The sequence below is a fragment of the Trematomus bernacchii genome, unplaced genomic scaffold (genome assembly GCF_902827165.1).
Source record: "Trematomus bernacchii unplaced genomic scaffold, fTreBer1.1, whole genome shotgun sequence".
Taxonomy (NCBI): domain Eukaryota; kingdom Metazoa; phylum Chordata; class Actinopteri; order Perciformes; family Nototheniidae; genus Trematomus; species Trematomus bernacchii.
Genome location: NW_022987803.1, coordinates 7,422,349 through 7,437,328, shown reverse-complemented (window position 1 = coordinate 7,437,328; position 14,980 = coordinate 7,422,349). Strand labels below are relative to the sequence as shown.

The window sequence follows — 14,980 nt, the reverse complement described above, 5'->3', positions numbered from 1 at the left end:
GTCATGTAGAATTGTTTATTGAGTAATTTTCATGAACTTTGAAGGTCAATTTCAGGGGTATAGTGCTGACGGAGCACAACAGAATGCCGCTGCAGCACTTTTTTTTCTGATGAAAAATAATATTTGCAGGTTGGATAAGGGGCCGTGTGCAGAAAGAAAAACAGAAAGAGATGGTCTGGTATTCACTGCCTTTGTCTAAGTTAAAAGGAATAATAAAGGCTCACATTTACATTTGGACAACAAGCCTCTATGTTATTGTATTATTATAAATATAGGCACAACTCCAACTAAGGCTACACTACTAAACTGTACATTTGAAGATGATATCCAATTATGCAAAACGTGATTGGTTGGTGCCTTCATTCGCTGTGTGGAAGCTCAGAAAATCAACTTCACGTGTAATGTTTGCGTTCTGAGTGAAAGCATTTGTGTCAAAAAAACTGTTCAGAAAAATACTTTGATGTGCAAATTCGTCGCTCAAAAACACCTACTACCTACATGGCAATGAATGAATAATATATTATAACATATTTATAAGAAGAATATGACATTCCTTGCTACTTGTCACAGCTAATGTAGGTTCAGTGCCAAATTAAAATGGTGTTTTCTTTTAGTAACTGGAGTGAACTGACAGTCTTAGTTTACATAAAAAATAACAACTTTTACTTTAGGTAAATTGGAGTACTGATTTTGTGACTGAACTAAGGCTCACCTGTCTTGGGATCGTAGGAGTTATTTTCATTGACAAAGATCTCGTTGAACACGATGGTTCCTGCACTTCTCATGGGTCGAGTCAGTGCCGCAGAGAAAGAAAGGCGTGGCACGTGGGCATCAGACCCTGCAAGTCCTGATCACGGTGGAGAAAACAAGAGAGTAGAATTAGGGATGAAATAAAGATCAAACAGTAAAACTTGCTTTCATCTGCTGTTTAGTAAGATCAACACATACCCTGTTCACCTCTGAGACCTGAGGAGTAAGATGAAAGATAAAAACAGTGAGTACATCATCCAAAAAAAACATTCTAGCTGTTTCTTGCATTCTTTCTAACCCTAACCCTAACTTTATTTTAATCTTATGAGAATATTTCCCTAGTATATGTGACGAGACAAAGATCTTAGCTTGAAGATGTTGTTATAATACTCTAAATGTAATGAAATTACAAAAACATTGTTGACTTTACCTGGGGGTCCAGCTTGTCCCTGCCTGCCCTCTCTGCCCTGAGGTCCCACCCTCCCTTGGGATCCGATAGGACCCTGGATTCCACTCTCGCCTTCTGCTCCACGGGGGCCCGGTAGACCAGGTGGACCTAGGAGAGAATAATGTTTAATGAGACATCGCAGCTGGGAAACTTCTGAAAATCTTCTTTAGCAGTTTCTCTAAGGATATTTCTAAAGTAAGCCAACAAAAGCTAAGACATTGCGATGCCTCAGGATGAGCCTTTCACCCTCATGTTTACTAAAACTCCTCTTTCAGATTGATTGCAGACTTTTTAAGTACATGCTTCTCAAGATGACAGTTTGAATTCTTTCTTTGGTCTTTTTTCCCCAGACCGAGCCTCCCTTTTTGATTATCTCTTCTCCAAAAGTCAAATTCCATGCCCTTGGTCCCCTTGCGACTCACCCATGAAGTCTTGCTCTATGAAACTGTGGAACTCCTTGGCCAAGTCCAACACTGAAGAGTTCAGTCTGTTAATGTCTGAGTGGACGTTCACCAGCTGGACGTTCTGGATATTGTCGATGTGATCTCCTTGAGACGTTACGGTGACGTTGAGTCCATTAACGCAGCTCCAGAGCCCAGACACATGTCGGTTCAGGCCCTCCTTGATCCTCACCAGGCTGTCTGAAAAAGAGTCGAAGCGTCCGCACACTCCCTCCAGCTTCGAGAGTCTTCTGTCCAGGCCGTCGCTGGACCGCCGGCACTCCCCCACCTCCGTCACATAGTTGCTCCTGATTATTTGGATCTCTTTGCCCATGTTGTCGAATTGAATCTTCGAGTCATCTACGTGATCTGTCAGCTCCTTCTGCAAATCGTCCACCTTGAGGAGAATGTAGATACGTGTCAATGTGTGTATTTTGGATCCTTTTTTAAAATAAACGTACTTTTTTTGTATCTTTGTGTGAAGATGATTTATTTTCTTAAAGTATCTTATGCACACAAAAATATGTAAGTCTATTATTCAAGCCATGTCAGTCAAGAAGACTTAACTGATTGTAATACACTCAAATATTTTCCTAACTATAACAACATTATGTGAAAACACTGTTGCCAAGATAACCATTGTTTGTTTTAAAGTCCATAAAGAGTGGTTTGACTTCAATATGTACATTCATTTAATAAATATACACATTATGAGATAATAAACGCATTACCATCAACATTATCATAATAGGGTAGCTTGATGTTTTTTGTTTGGTTCTGAGGGGGCTAGTTCTACATGTAGTACAGTGCTTCCCAACATGTGGCTCGAGATGCCCAATGGGGTAACATGATAAATCTGAGGGGTCATGTTCAACAAGTAACATGGCGGATAATTATATTGTGCTAGAAAGCATAATTATTATTTTAACTAATTGTTTTTTGTCAGAATAGCGATGTGTTTTGAGGCACAGCAGCCGGTCTTCCACAATCTGATGTATTGCTTTTTAAACTTATTGTATATTTGGAATAATTACCAAAACATCAAAGCACCAATGAAATTCCAACCAGCCTCAGCTATAATACGTTTTTAAGCCTGTAAAATAAGCACATGCCTGCTAACCGCAAGTATATTGGGATTGTAATTTTGAGCATGTTAGCATTTAGCTCAAAGCACTGCTGTGCAGCCTTGCAGGGCTACTAGCATGGCTACACACACTTAAGGTGTTTACACCCCAGGGGCTTGACAAATAGACAACACAATTACACTAAATACTCGCCTTTGAATGTTATGTATCTAGCACTTATATTTCAAGTTAAAAACAGTAGGAGTGGATCTGGTATGTTCTGCTTTTATCAACATTGAAAGGAGTTATTATTTGAGTGTCTTGGTTTGCACTACAGATCCTCTGTTGCTGTTTTATAATCCGTAGGAATACAGGCAAATGTGATTGGTTGATTTATATGGAAAATACAATGCAGAAGCTTAAACTGCAATACTGTGAAAAGGCCTTAAGTCTTGTTTTTGTAAAATAATGAATAAACTCTGATTGACCTGAGAGATAATGTGTTTCACCTTTGCAAAGGTTATTCTTAAGCATTGGAATCAGATACTCCGACAGCATTCCTATGTACTGCATGTGACATAGGAAGGGGAGCAACATCTGATTGGCTTTTAGAATGTTTTCTGAACTTTTGGCAGCCCAAAAAGAAAAAAACGAACTGTGTTGTCTTATATTATAGTTTGTGGGTGGACCCAGAGACCCACATTTATGTGGACGAAAACAAAATGAATTACAGAAAATATGCTTTATAAAAAAGCTTTTTTTTAATGTACTCTTGGCTACAACAGGGCTCTTTAAAAAGCCATTGAAATTAAGAAATCTGAAAAGGGAACATAAATCTTTTTTTAAATTGTTATACTCATTGGCAAATACAATATAGGACACTGGTCATGATAAAACAGTGCTTTAGTTTAAAGGCCAACTATATATACAGTATATAAGTATACACTATAGTATTTTATTTCTGTCAGCTGCATAGCCACATATGGTATCTGCATCATCACCATGTCATCTTACCTCAGAGAAGATGTTGTCCTTGGAGTTGGTCAGATCAGTCAGCGTGTTCCCATGTGTCTGAACAGTCCTTCCCAGACCCTTCAGAGTGTCATTGATGGAGTTAAACGTGACTATGACCTCAGCCAGTTCTCCTTGGATGGACTTCAGATCGCCTCCTAATTTTCCATTGTGGACACCATGACCATCCAGGCGCTTCTTCAGATCGTTGATGTTGACCTTACACTGTCCGGTACACTCCTCCACTTCCTCTCTGAGTCGTCCCACTTCCTCCTGAAGGTTGGAGCACACTTGAGAGGAGACAGTTTCTCCTGAGTCCACCTTTTTCCGCAGATCAGTCAGATCTGACTGGCACTTGCTGAGGCCAAACTTGGTGGAGTTGGCTAGCTTGCGCAAGTCCTCGTCTATACTGCTGCAAACAGAACAATCCTCTATATCGTTTCCCAACGTTTCAACCTCTGTGACAATCCGGTTGAAATTCTCACCGCTCTCCCCTGTCACAGCTATTATCTTTTTGACATCATTTGTTAAGTTGATCACTCTGTCAATTATTGAGTCCCCTGTCACGGACAGGTCATTTAACTTAGTGTTAAACTTCTTGATGTCGTCTTGGTTGGCAACAACTCTCCACTGTAATGTTTTCACAGTGTCATCTGTCTTACGGTCTTTTCCGTTCGGCCCGCACGTCTCATTGCACATGTTTGTGGTAGATGTTAACCTTCTGTCCAGGAAGGTTGTGATGTTCTCAAGCTGGCTTAAACGCCGACTGTGGTCAGTGACCGTATCTCCGAGAACAGACACGTCCAGCTCTATCTTGCCGATCTTGAAGCTGTGGTCATCCAGCCGACTGAGGAACATGTTGCGCAGCTGCGTGACGTCCCTCTGGACATTGTCCTTCACATTGTTCCCGGTGTTAGTACACCTCTGTTCTGTCTTCCTCACTGTGTTATTCACCCTCTTTTCCAGTTCTCTCAGTTTGCCATTCAACCTGTCTTCTGTCACTCTTCCCTTTCCTCCACCGGTCCCAGGTAGCTCCTTATCCAGCCGTCCTTTGATTGTGTCACACTTGTTAGCCGTGGAGGTGACACGGACCTCAAGACCCGACAGCCTCTTCTCAAGCTCAGTGACGGTGTTGCAGCAGGCCTGGGAGCGCTGGGTCTCACTGCGGGAGATGTCCAGGCTCTGCCTCAGGTGTACATCCAGGGAGCTGATCAGCTTCTCCAGACCTTGGATTCGTTCCCTGTCTTCCTGCTGCTGGCGCCTCAGGTCCTCTACACCGGCCTGGAGGGAACAGAGAATAGGAGGACTTGAATTAGTTTAACCAGTTGTTTCAGTTGGATCTTTTGATTAACGTGAATGGCAATGGTCCTTTCGTAAGTTATTTGTAACTTGCTATCTTAGTGTTTTCAAATCGCGCCCACTGAGCCTCATGTTGAGTAAGGTACCCACCTACAGTTTGTACCAACATTTGGCAGATTTAAATCAGGTAAGAAATGAACCTCTTGCTTTTTTCAGAGGCCATCCTACTCTGAACTGCAAAGTTGTTTTGCTTCTTCAATTTCAACTAGAAGGACTCTCGGAGAGCGCAGAACTCTGCCTTATCTCACTATGTTTTGGAAAGTGAAAAACAACTAGTGCATTCTGATCCAATAAAACATTAATGGGTTCTTCCTTGGCCAATGCTACACCCTTCAAACTACTTACTTAAAAATCGGACCTTTATTTTTTCTGTAATCCTGTTGACTGACATATGACAACAAACAAATCATGAACTCCTGAACTTGCATAGCCCCTTTATAGCACACATTGATAGATTACTTAATGCTGAGGCCCACAAAGTCAGGGGTCTGTTTTTAGTTAGTGCTTTAACCATTTCCGTTAAAAGGTCAAAGAGCTCCTTCAAAAGTAGGGTTCTGTTCTGAACCCTACTTCTGCTCCTGATTCTTGCCAATAGTCTAAAAAAAAGAATCGTTATTTTGGTTATGATTTTACCTATGTACATTTAGCTGCACAATGTTCACTGAGACAACAGGACAACTTTACTGAATTAAAAGGAAATTAAATAAAATAAATATATGTGTTTGTAGATAAATATAATAAGAAAGTATAACCCTGATCTGACATGGTAGGAAGAATGGGAAAGGCTTTGTTCAGCCTCTCTTTATCTCCTATATGAACTATTCAAACACTGCAGATTAAGTGCAGCTTTCAACCCTTAACACCGACAAAATTAAAAAAGATGAAAAACAACTGTAAACAACGGGGGGTTGGGGAACTGTGGTAGGTAGCAGAGAGGGGCCTTTTATGTGCTACAGCCCAGGGGTCCAGGATTGTGCTTGAACATAAGGCAAGTGAAACTTCAAATTAGACAGAAAGTGTTTGTTTATCTTGAATCCAAGCCCTGTTATTATTTCCAAACCACTTTTTAAATCCTTCTTCACTGCTTGACAATTTTGTTGTTATTGCAGTTCTGTTCTTATGTTTCATTTTTTGTTGGTAAACCGGTTTACGAGGGAATGTCTTTTTCTCGTTTTACTGCCTGCCTGCCCGAATGTGGCTGCTCTTTTTTTTAGTGCTGTAGGCAGCAGAAATCACTTGCAGAAGCCCACAGAGTATAAAGACCATGCACATTTCACAGCTACCCAAACTACAACTAGAAATCAAACAAATGGCTATAATAAAGTAGAGTAATCCCAGCAAGACATTTTTGGTTTTAAAAACATTCTGAGAAAGTTTTATTTTGGTTCCCAGAATGTTCTTCTGAAAGGTAGGATAACGTTCTCTAAAAACATTCTTAAAATGTTTGGTGATAACATTGTTAGAACATTATGCCCTACTATTCTTAAAACGTTTTCAGCTGCAAGTTAGATTTTTTTATGTTGCCAGAATGTTATTATTTTAGAGTAGGACAACGTGCTTTACTTTTAAAACATTATGCAAATGTTCTGTGCTAAAATATTTTAACATTATTAGAACATAAAGACATAAGAGAGAGACACACAGTAGAAACAAACACATACAAACACTAACAGGGGTTTCAGGGACGGGCAGTGACAGTCGGTCCGTTCTTCTATATGTCTGTCTCAAATCTAAAGGGTGCAATAACGATTTTGATCCACTATGCATAAACAGCGGACACTGTTTCTACGCAGGCCTCACAAACCACACACGGCCAGATAGCTTATCTAACAGTTAGAACCTACATACGAGACACAACCTTTATAGTCAGAAAAAAGTGTGATTATTTTCTGATATTTTACACATATGATATTATGAATACTGTGGGCCTCCATACCTTAGTGTGATCATAAGTGCATGTGAGTGAATATTGGCATGCACATTTTTTTGTATACGTCCTATTCATTGTCTCAATGCGCTCATACATCTTAAGAAAGTTATCACCAAAAATGTTAAGAATGTTTTTAGAGAACGTTATCCTACCTTTCAGAAGAACATTCTGGGAACCAAAATAAAACATCCCGCTGAAAACGTTTTAAGAATAGTAGGGCATAATGTTCTAACAATGTAATCAAAAACATCTTAAGAAGGTTATCACCAAACATTTCAAGAATGTTTTTAAAGAACGTTATCCTACCTTTCAGAAGAACATTCTGGGAACCAAACTAAAACGTCCCGCTGAAAACATTCCTAGAACAATGAATGGTAATATTCTCAGAATGTTTTTAGAACCACAAATGTCTAGCTGGGAACTCACACATGCCACCGTAAACATGCAATATCTGCTTACAGCTTATCATGAATTACGTGCTTGTTTGTTTTTTTCAAAAGGAAAATATGATGACATCAGATTTTTTTAAAACATCCTTTTCAAACAAATGCAACAAGTTTGTTTTTTAAAGCGCTCTACAAATATATCTGACGTTGACCATGACCGTGTTAATATTTGCCATCACAGGAACGTTTTTATAAAAAAAGAATAACCTCCTGAAAACATTATCCGAATGTTGCTTTGAAAATGTTCTTCTTTTGTTACCATGTAACATTGAGGGAACGTTTTATAAAAAAAGAATAACCTCCTGAAAACATTATCCGAATGTTGCTTTGAAAATGTTCTTCTTTTGTTACCATGTAACATTGAGGGAATGTTTTATAAAATACCATCTATAATATGTTACCACAACAACGTCCAAAATACATCCTCAGAATGTTGCAGGCAAAACGTTCCACCTTTGTTAACATATCACATTAAAGGAACGTTTTATAAAAAACTTTCTGTCATCTCAGGCCTTAATAACATCCTCAAAACATCCTCTGAATGTTGCAGTTAAAACGTTATGTCTTAGTTAAACTTAAACCTTATAGGAACATTATTTGAAATAATACACATCCTAAAAAGGTTCTTTGAACATCAGATGAAAACGTTTTCTTTAAAACATTATTAGAACCTGTAGGTAACGTTAGCCAAAGTTGTGAGAACATTCCCCGCTAGCTGGGATGTTTGTGCCTGAAATCTCTTTTACATATTAGGCTTCACCTGGCAGGAAGAGCAGGACAGAGACACCCTTCTCTCCAACTCCGTCAGTATCTCCTCCTTCAGAGTGTTTATCTGCTTTCCCCCGGGTCCTCCTCCTCCTTTGGCCGCTCCATCGAGTTCATTACCCCCTCCATTCACCAGGTGGTTGTTGATGTTGAGCAGGGTCTGATCATGGACCTGAGCAAGCAAATGTCCACATTGATTAACACATAAAGACTGTAAAAAAGTCAAAATAAAAGTAGTAGATAGTTTACCTGTGTCCTGTTGTAAAGATGGTCCAGTTTGGTCTGGATGCTGTTGATGGTTTCCTTCATATGTGGCTGAGCGGCATCAGAAGGGACAATTGCCCCATTCAGACCAGTCCTACACAGAAGAAACATTTAAATATCTTCAGGTTGTGGCTAACATGTGTCATAAAATAACTATATGCGACATCAAAGTGAAAAAAATAAAAAATCATTGCCACATTGCTGAATTGAAAAATGTCATATACACAGGAACGATACGGCAAAGTTATATGAAGTCTAAATTTAGCTGATTCCTCTTGTGAACAGTTTAAGTCAATGACTGTGTATTTATATAGCAGCCTATTAAGTTCTTGTTAAGGATGAACTATTTATATCTTCCTACTCTTCCCACAACTTTGTATATATATATTAATAAACAAAGTACCCTCTTTCACTAAACTGAACTGCTGAAATAAATTACTATAAACATGAAAGGATATACAGTACAGTATGTTCCCCATGTAAGTGTTTTGCAGAGAGCTTTACACCATGCAAATCAATTACAACTTAGTTACAACTAACTAAAGTTTAACTGTGTAAAGCCAGCCAAGTTTCCTGACTGTAAATCAATTTAGGCTTGAATGTGAATACACTCTACAATACAATTAAACAAGAAACATGGTGTATTGGAAAACACATCCACATACAGTTTCCGGTTTATGCCAGTGAGGTCGGTCTGCATGTTGTGGAGGTCTTTGGACAGACCACGGATTGTTTCCTCCAGCTGTCTGATCTTCCCACTGTCACCTGGAGACAAAGAATAACAGCCAATTTGAAATACAAAATGTGCAGTCTTTAAATACAAGCAGAACGTGGGGTCCTTTAACGTGCATAGAGGTTTTAAAGGTGCTTGGAATCTTATTTCGGCCTATACCTTTTTCTTTTGCCTATACATTTCCTGGTAAACACTGAACCGTTTTGGTCATTTAAAATGATATGTATCTTTATTTATCTTATGTTTCTATCCTTGCTGTCAACACTGGAAGAAATTCAGAAGTAAAGAGGGTCTCAGATGGAAAAGGTGATATACAGGGCTCTAAATATAGCCTTTTCGTAAGGTTTCACTTATAACCGTCTTGTACGTGGGCCGGCAGGATCTGTTTTACACTCATGCTTTTTCAACATTCATTGAAAACATTTTTTTCAAGATTTTTGGTGGAACTTCCGCCCTTAAAAAAACCTTTTTACACCTTATTTCTAAGAGTGTAGCATGTATTTATTGTTATAGAAATACTTAAATTAATATCAAGTATTCAGGGTCTTAAAGGGAAAAACCTTGACTTTTTTGCAGATATCCTATTCGTTTTGATGGTAAATGTAATTGTTGGAACAGTGGATTCCTCAGTGCTTGCTACATTGACAGAGAAAGCTAAGTGCCAATGATAACCCTAAGCCTAACCCTAACCCTCATGGCTGTGCCAGCAGTGCCTACATGTCCCAGGATGCACTGGCCTCTTTCCACTGAATTACTTTGGCTATATATATGTTTTTAGTTTTTCTTTGCATATCAGATTTCTGAAAGTAAGACATTCTTTTATTCATGCTCAAAACTGACAAGATACTGTACATCCTGATGACATAGAACTATACCCTACCTTCTCCTCTTTGTCCGCCGCCTGGGTTGATAACCGGCGTCGTGACAGCGGGTCGCCCTCCATTGACCTGAGTGTCCGTGGTTCCCTTTGGCCCATCGCTGCAGTCTTGCCCAGAGTAACCATGGCAACACTTCCACTCCATTTCTGTCACCATCTTGTAAGCTACCTTATACCTTGGCCTCCTGTATGTCCGGTACCTGAGAATGATATGGACATTTCAGGTGCAGATCTCATCTGGATTCAGTGCTAATTAGCAAATATTAGCAAGCTAGCACTCTAAACAAACATGACACTATACATACTTAACATTAACCTGTAAGCATTATCATTGTTTAGAATGCTGATGTTAGCATTAGGCTAAAAGCGCCACTGTTTCTAAATACAGCCTCACAGAGCTGCTACCAAGGCTGAAACTCTTATTCTTGTTGATTTGTGTCTTTGGACCTTAGACTTATCTGGGACCTGAGCTGGGACTCTTTTCTTTCACCATGACATTAATACCTTATATTTTGTGTGATCCTGATACTTGCAGGATAACAAAACGGACGGCCCAAAACAGTCCCTGGGCCTTTTATTGAATACCAATGTTGTACACTGTTGATATTAATGTGTACTGAGTATTTGGATGTCTGGGAAAAAGCTCCAAATCATCGCTTGATGATTGATGGGATTTAGAGTACTTTGTACTTCAGAATGTTATTCTTGTCCGTTTTTCCACAAGAAATCAACTGCATTTAGCCCTACTAAATCTTGATTTCTTGCTCAAAGACGAATCATGTGAAAAAGTATTATTTGGATAGTTTTTATTATTAAAAGATCACTTAGCCTTAAGAGTCCCTGTTAGTTATGTTAATAACGATGCAATAAATAGACCAGAATGGTTCGGAAGTCTCACTAAAGATTTATGGCAACATTAACAAGCCTGGACTGTGAAAGCTTAGCAGGTTGCTCTCCTTTAGCCAACCCCACTGTAGGTATCGCAGAGCATTTTCTGCGCCATAGTAAACTTTTCATATTCCAGCTCTTTGCTCTGAGAGCGTGAGAAAAAGGGATCCGTCGTATTCTCAGAGGAAAAACTAAAACGGCAATTGGAGAGGTGGCTGGAGGAGGGGCTGGAGCAAGTAAGAAAGGAGTCATAAAAAGAAAGAAAGAAAGAAAGACGGAGTAAGAAGAATAGATTGTTTTCACAGGGTAGGAGACTAGACTGTGGTGCCTGGAACTCCTGTCGGCTTCATTCTTAGCATAGCCCAGGTTTAGGCTGAGGCACCTGGCAGGCATGGGGATCAGGCAGCCAGGCCAGGGTTAGACAACATAGTGAGACTTCAAAAGAGGGAAAACATCACGAGTGCTTGATTAATGTAGGCCTTTGTGCATAACATCAACATATGGAAAATCCTTCCATCATATCTAGAGTAAATATGCTCCAAATGTCTGCATCAGACATACAGAAGCTCCACAAGAGTAATGTGTGAGATTGAGAGCAGTATGACTTATTAGGGATTAACCACACAAACACTGAGCTTTGAGTATATCCCCTTTCACACTTGCACTGCAACCCTGAAATTATTTAAACATTACATGGAGGAGCTGTACAGTATGTCAATGGGAATCATTTGAAACGGACATCAAATGTTCTTGGCCTATGATAAGTGTATAAAGTCCTATTAACCCATGTTTGAAAATAGCTGCTCATTGTCTGGGGCATTCAGGGTGAGCAAGTGAGCAGAGATATTTCCATTTGGCTAGCAAGAAAAACCAGTAGGAAAATATCTTAAGGTAAAGAAGTAGGGTAATTTACCAGCAAAAGGCCAACAGATACAACTGGCAACGTTATGAAATTCGCCACTTTTCTGCCAATGGCGAAATTATCGGTCAAATTCAATTAATATCCAGAGACTCAGGTGTTTAAGGCCAAATGACAGACTGGCTTAGTGACAGTAGTACATCCGTTTCATATCTCGCCTCCTGAATACTCCACCAAGGCACTACTTCCTGCCTAAAGCAGACTGTTTCCAGTAAGTGAGAAAGCTTCTGACACGGAAATTCTTCTATTGAGTGCTTTATGTGTGAAAGGGAAACTCCAGACAATGTGCTGCCTGACACTGCAGACATTATCTGTTAATATGAGAAAAGAGCTGAAGCCTGTTTCTGTCTACACCGACAGCTACACCCAGACACCTTCCTGACCAGACTCTCCTGAGAAAATGAAGAGCTTTGTGAATTCAGTGTCCATAGACAGGAAATTAGGAGAAGATGGATAGATAGAGGATACAACCTTTGGAACAGAAGGTCAGGAAGTTGGAGGAGAAAGGTTGAATACAGATTAGATTCCAGGAACAGAACTGAGGAAGATTCAGAGAAGATGTGAAGTACAATGGATAGAGGTTTTAGATACTTACGCAACTCGAGGACATTGGCCCCAGGTACAGCGTTGATAGTCTGGTTTTATGTACGTCTCGACCCCATCCTCCATCACACAGCTGACAGTGCGTGTCACCACATAAGCACACCAGTTCCTATGAAAGAAGGGGAAAGGAAATGACAAATGAATAACTGTGTGATGACTGTCAGTTTACTGTAAGTTCAGAGTCAGGCGTTGACTCACACATAGCAGCCCTTTTTACACACACTCTGTATACACTCTGCTGACGCTCTTTGTTTCCAGGCAAAAAAAGGGAAAGATTTGCAAAAATGATAATAAAAAATCCAGTCATTTGTTTGACTCCACTGTGAGTTTCCAGATCAATATCTCAAACCCCGGACTGATTATTATTCTGTACAACATTCAAGAGAAATGGTCCACTGGTGCAGATGTCAGATCAGTTCAGGATAACTGCACGAGTTCAACAATGGCTGCCATTGTATGCCTGCCCAACTCCACATCAACAAACCCACAAAAGGACACACACACTGCATGTTCATGTGAAAAACTATTGGTAACATTCATTCCACACAGCTGGAAAACCATAACATGGAGCTAAAAGTGGCTGTGTTGAGCCACCAACAACATTATAATGAATCAGTTGTATTTAAGATAATAACCCCAATCCACACCCCAAAATTGAAAATATGTATTTATCCTTTTTACCACTACTGCTATTTATCAATCTAGATTGTTTTGGTATAAGTGTTAGAGATATCTGATATAGAGATCTGCTTTCTCTCCAATGCAATTGAACTCCATTTGTGGTTCTGAAAGCCTCCAAGAAATACATTTGAAAAATTCAACAGTAAAGTCCATCCCAGTAAATCAAGATAATCCACAGATCTTGTTGAGAGCAGTTTCATGTATGACCTATTTATTTTCTAACCAAACTACACATGCCATTTCAATGCATATAGAACCAAACGTGGATTAACTCATCGGAAAAAGGCTTGGGTGTAGTTTGGTAGAAAGAAAGTAGTTCCTACAATAAACCATATACACACAACTGTTGAATATCTTAAGTGAATGGATCATGATTTCTGGAAAGGCACATTGCTGGTAAGTTTTTTTAATGTTCTTTCAGGCATATTTTAGTTACACAATCCAAGTCTATGGATGGATTTATAGCATTAGGGTTAGGTGTTAGGGGAAAATTATGTATTTTAGATTGTTGGCTAACCTATTTTTTTAAAACTCCCTTGCTGCAAGAGGTTAAACTCTTAATCTTACAGTATGTAAATGTAAGAATCATCATTGATTTGGTGGCCAGCCAGGTTGATATAGGTAACACAAAAATGTTTTACACATCCAGCAGACACAGAGCATTTATTTGGAGCCCTGTTTTCTACAATTTAGCAAATGTAAGTGGAATATTCATTCCCTTTTAAGTACTTTTTCCCTCTCCACCAACTCCTGAGGGAAATATCAAGCTCAGAGCTGCCAAATGCTCCACCATGTCCACCAGTTACCAGCTTTGTCTGTCCTGTGACGTACAATGGGTTTTTACGGAAAAACAACTGCCTTCTGTGCCTGAAATAGCAGTGGGTTAATCACTACAATGTGCAACAATTTATATTACAGTTGAGCCATTGTTAATAAAAAAATACATTGATCATAGCAGCTTAAGATTAAGTCATGTTTAAACTCAATCCTATTCGTGCTGCCTGTTGCCCAAAAACACATTTAAAAATATCCCCTGTGTAGTGGATACTGTCAAGATTCAACAAACACTATGTCAAACTCAAAGGGACATAATTATGAGAAACACACAAACTCCCACACACTCCCCCCCCCTTGCTTCAATTTGTCCCCCTGCCTTTGAACTCCCTTGACCTCTCTTAATAACAACAGCAGATATATTTAAGACACAGCCGTCCTTCAGTCGCTTTCTATCATCATTTTCATATTACCCAGAATTCCCATCCACTGCTATTTCCCCGGTGGTTATTATGTCCAATTAGTGTCACTCTCAGAATTATCTGAGGCAGGGCCATGAAGGATTTACAGATAAAAGTTGGAGCGTACAAGGAGTTCCTTTTATGCTGGAATGTCAATCAGCAGCTTTTCTAACTCGGTCTGTCTTCAAGTCTGTCTTTCTTTCTGTCTTTACATCTGTCAGTCTTTCTTTCTGCCTCTATGTCTCCCTTTGTGCAACTCATTTTCCTTTTTGGGCCGTCTTTCTCACTCTTTCCATCTGATTAATTTCTTATCCCTCGACCTGTGTCTTTTCTTGTCCATCTCTGTTTATCATCTCCCACTTTCTCACCCCTTCAACTCGTGTTTTCTCTCCTTCTCGCCCTCTGTGTGACTACGCCTCTCCCCTGATCCCCAGAGACTGTGATCCTCCCTTCATTCCACAGCTTTTCTGACTGACAGAAAGAGTTTATCATGTTCTGATCCTCCCATGTACCTAATGACCTCTTGTTCCTGTTGCTACTGTACGTGGGAAAGTTAACACGATAAGT

General features: G+C 39.6%; 1 protein-coding gene across 1 annotated transcript in view; it reads right to left on the bottom strand.

Annotated features, from left to right (window-relative positions):
- emilin1a (elastin microfibril interfacer 1a) overlaps positions 1–14,980 on the bottom strand; it is a 31,010-nt gene that overhangs the window by 1,813 nt on the left and 14,217 nt on the right. Inside the window, exons 2-11 of the mRNA XM_034150499.1 lie at positions 12,490–12,606; positions 10,091–10,287; positions 9,143–9,242; positions 8,463–8,571; positions 8,209–8,385; positions 3,717–4,994; positions 1,621–2,035; positions 1,181–1,306; positions 949–966; positions 713–847 (exon numbers count right to left, since the gene is read on the bottom strand). Of these exons, the coding sequence (XP_034006390.1) occupies positions 713–847; positions 949–966; positions 1,181–1,306; positions 1,621–2,035; positions 3,717–4,994; positions 8,209–8,385; positions 8,463–8,571; positions 9,143–9,242; positions 10,091–10,287; positions 12,490–12,606 (2,672 nt within the window). The remainder of the gene's footprint in view (positions 1–712; positions 848–948; positions 967–1,180; positions 1,307–1,620; positions 2,036–3,716; positions 4,995–8,208; positions 8,386–8,462; positions 8,572–9,142; positions 9,243–10,090; positions 10,288–12,489; positions 12,607–14,980) is intronic.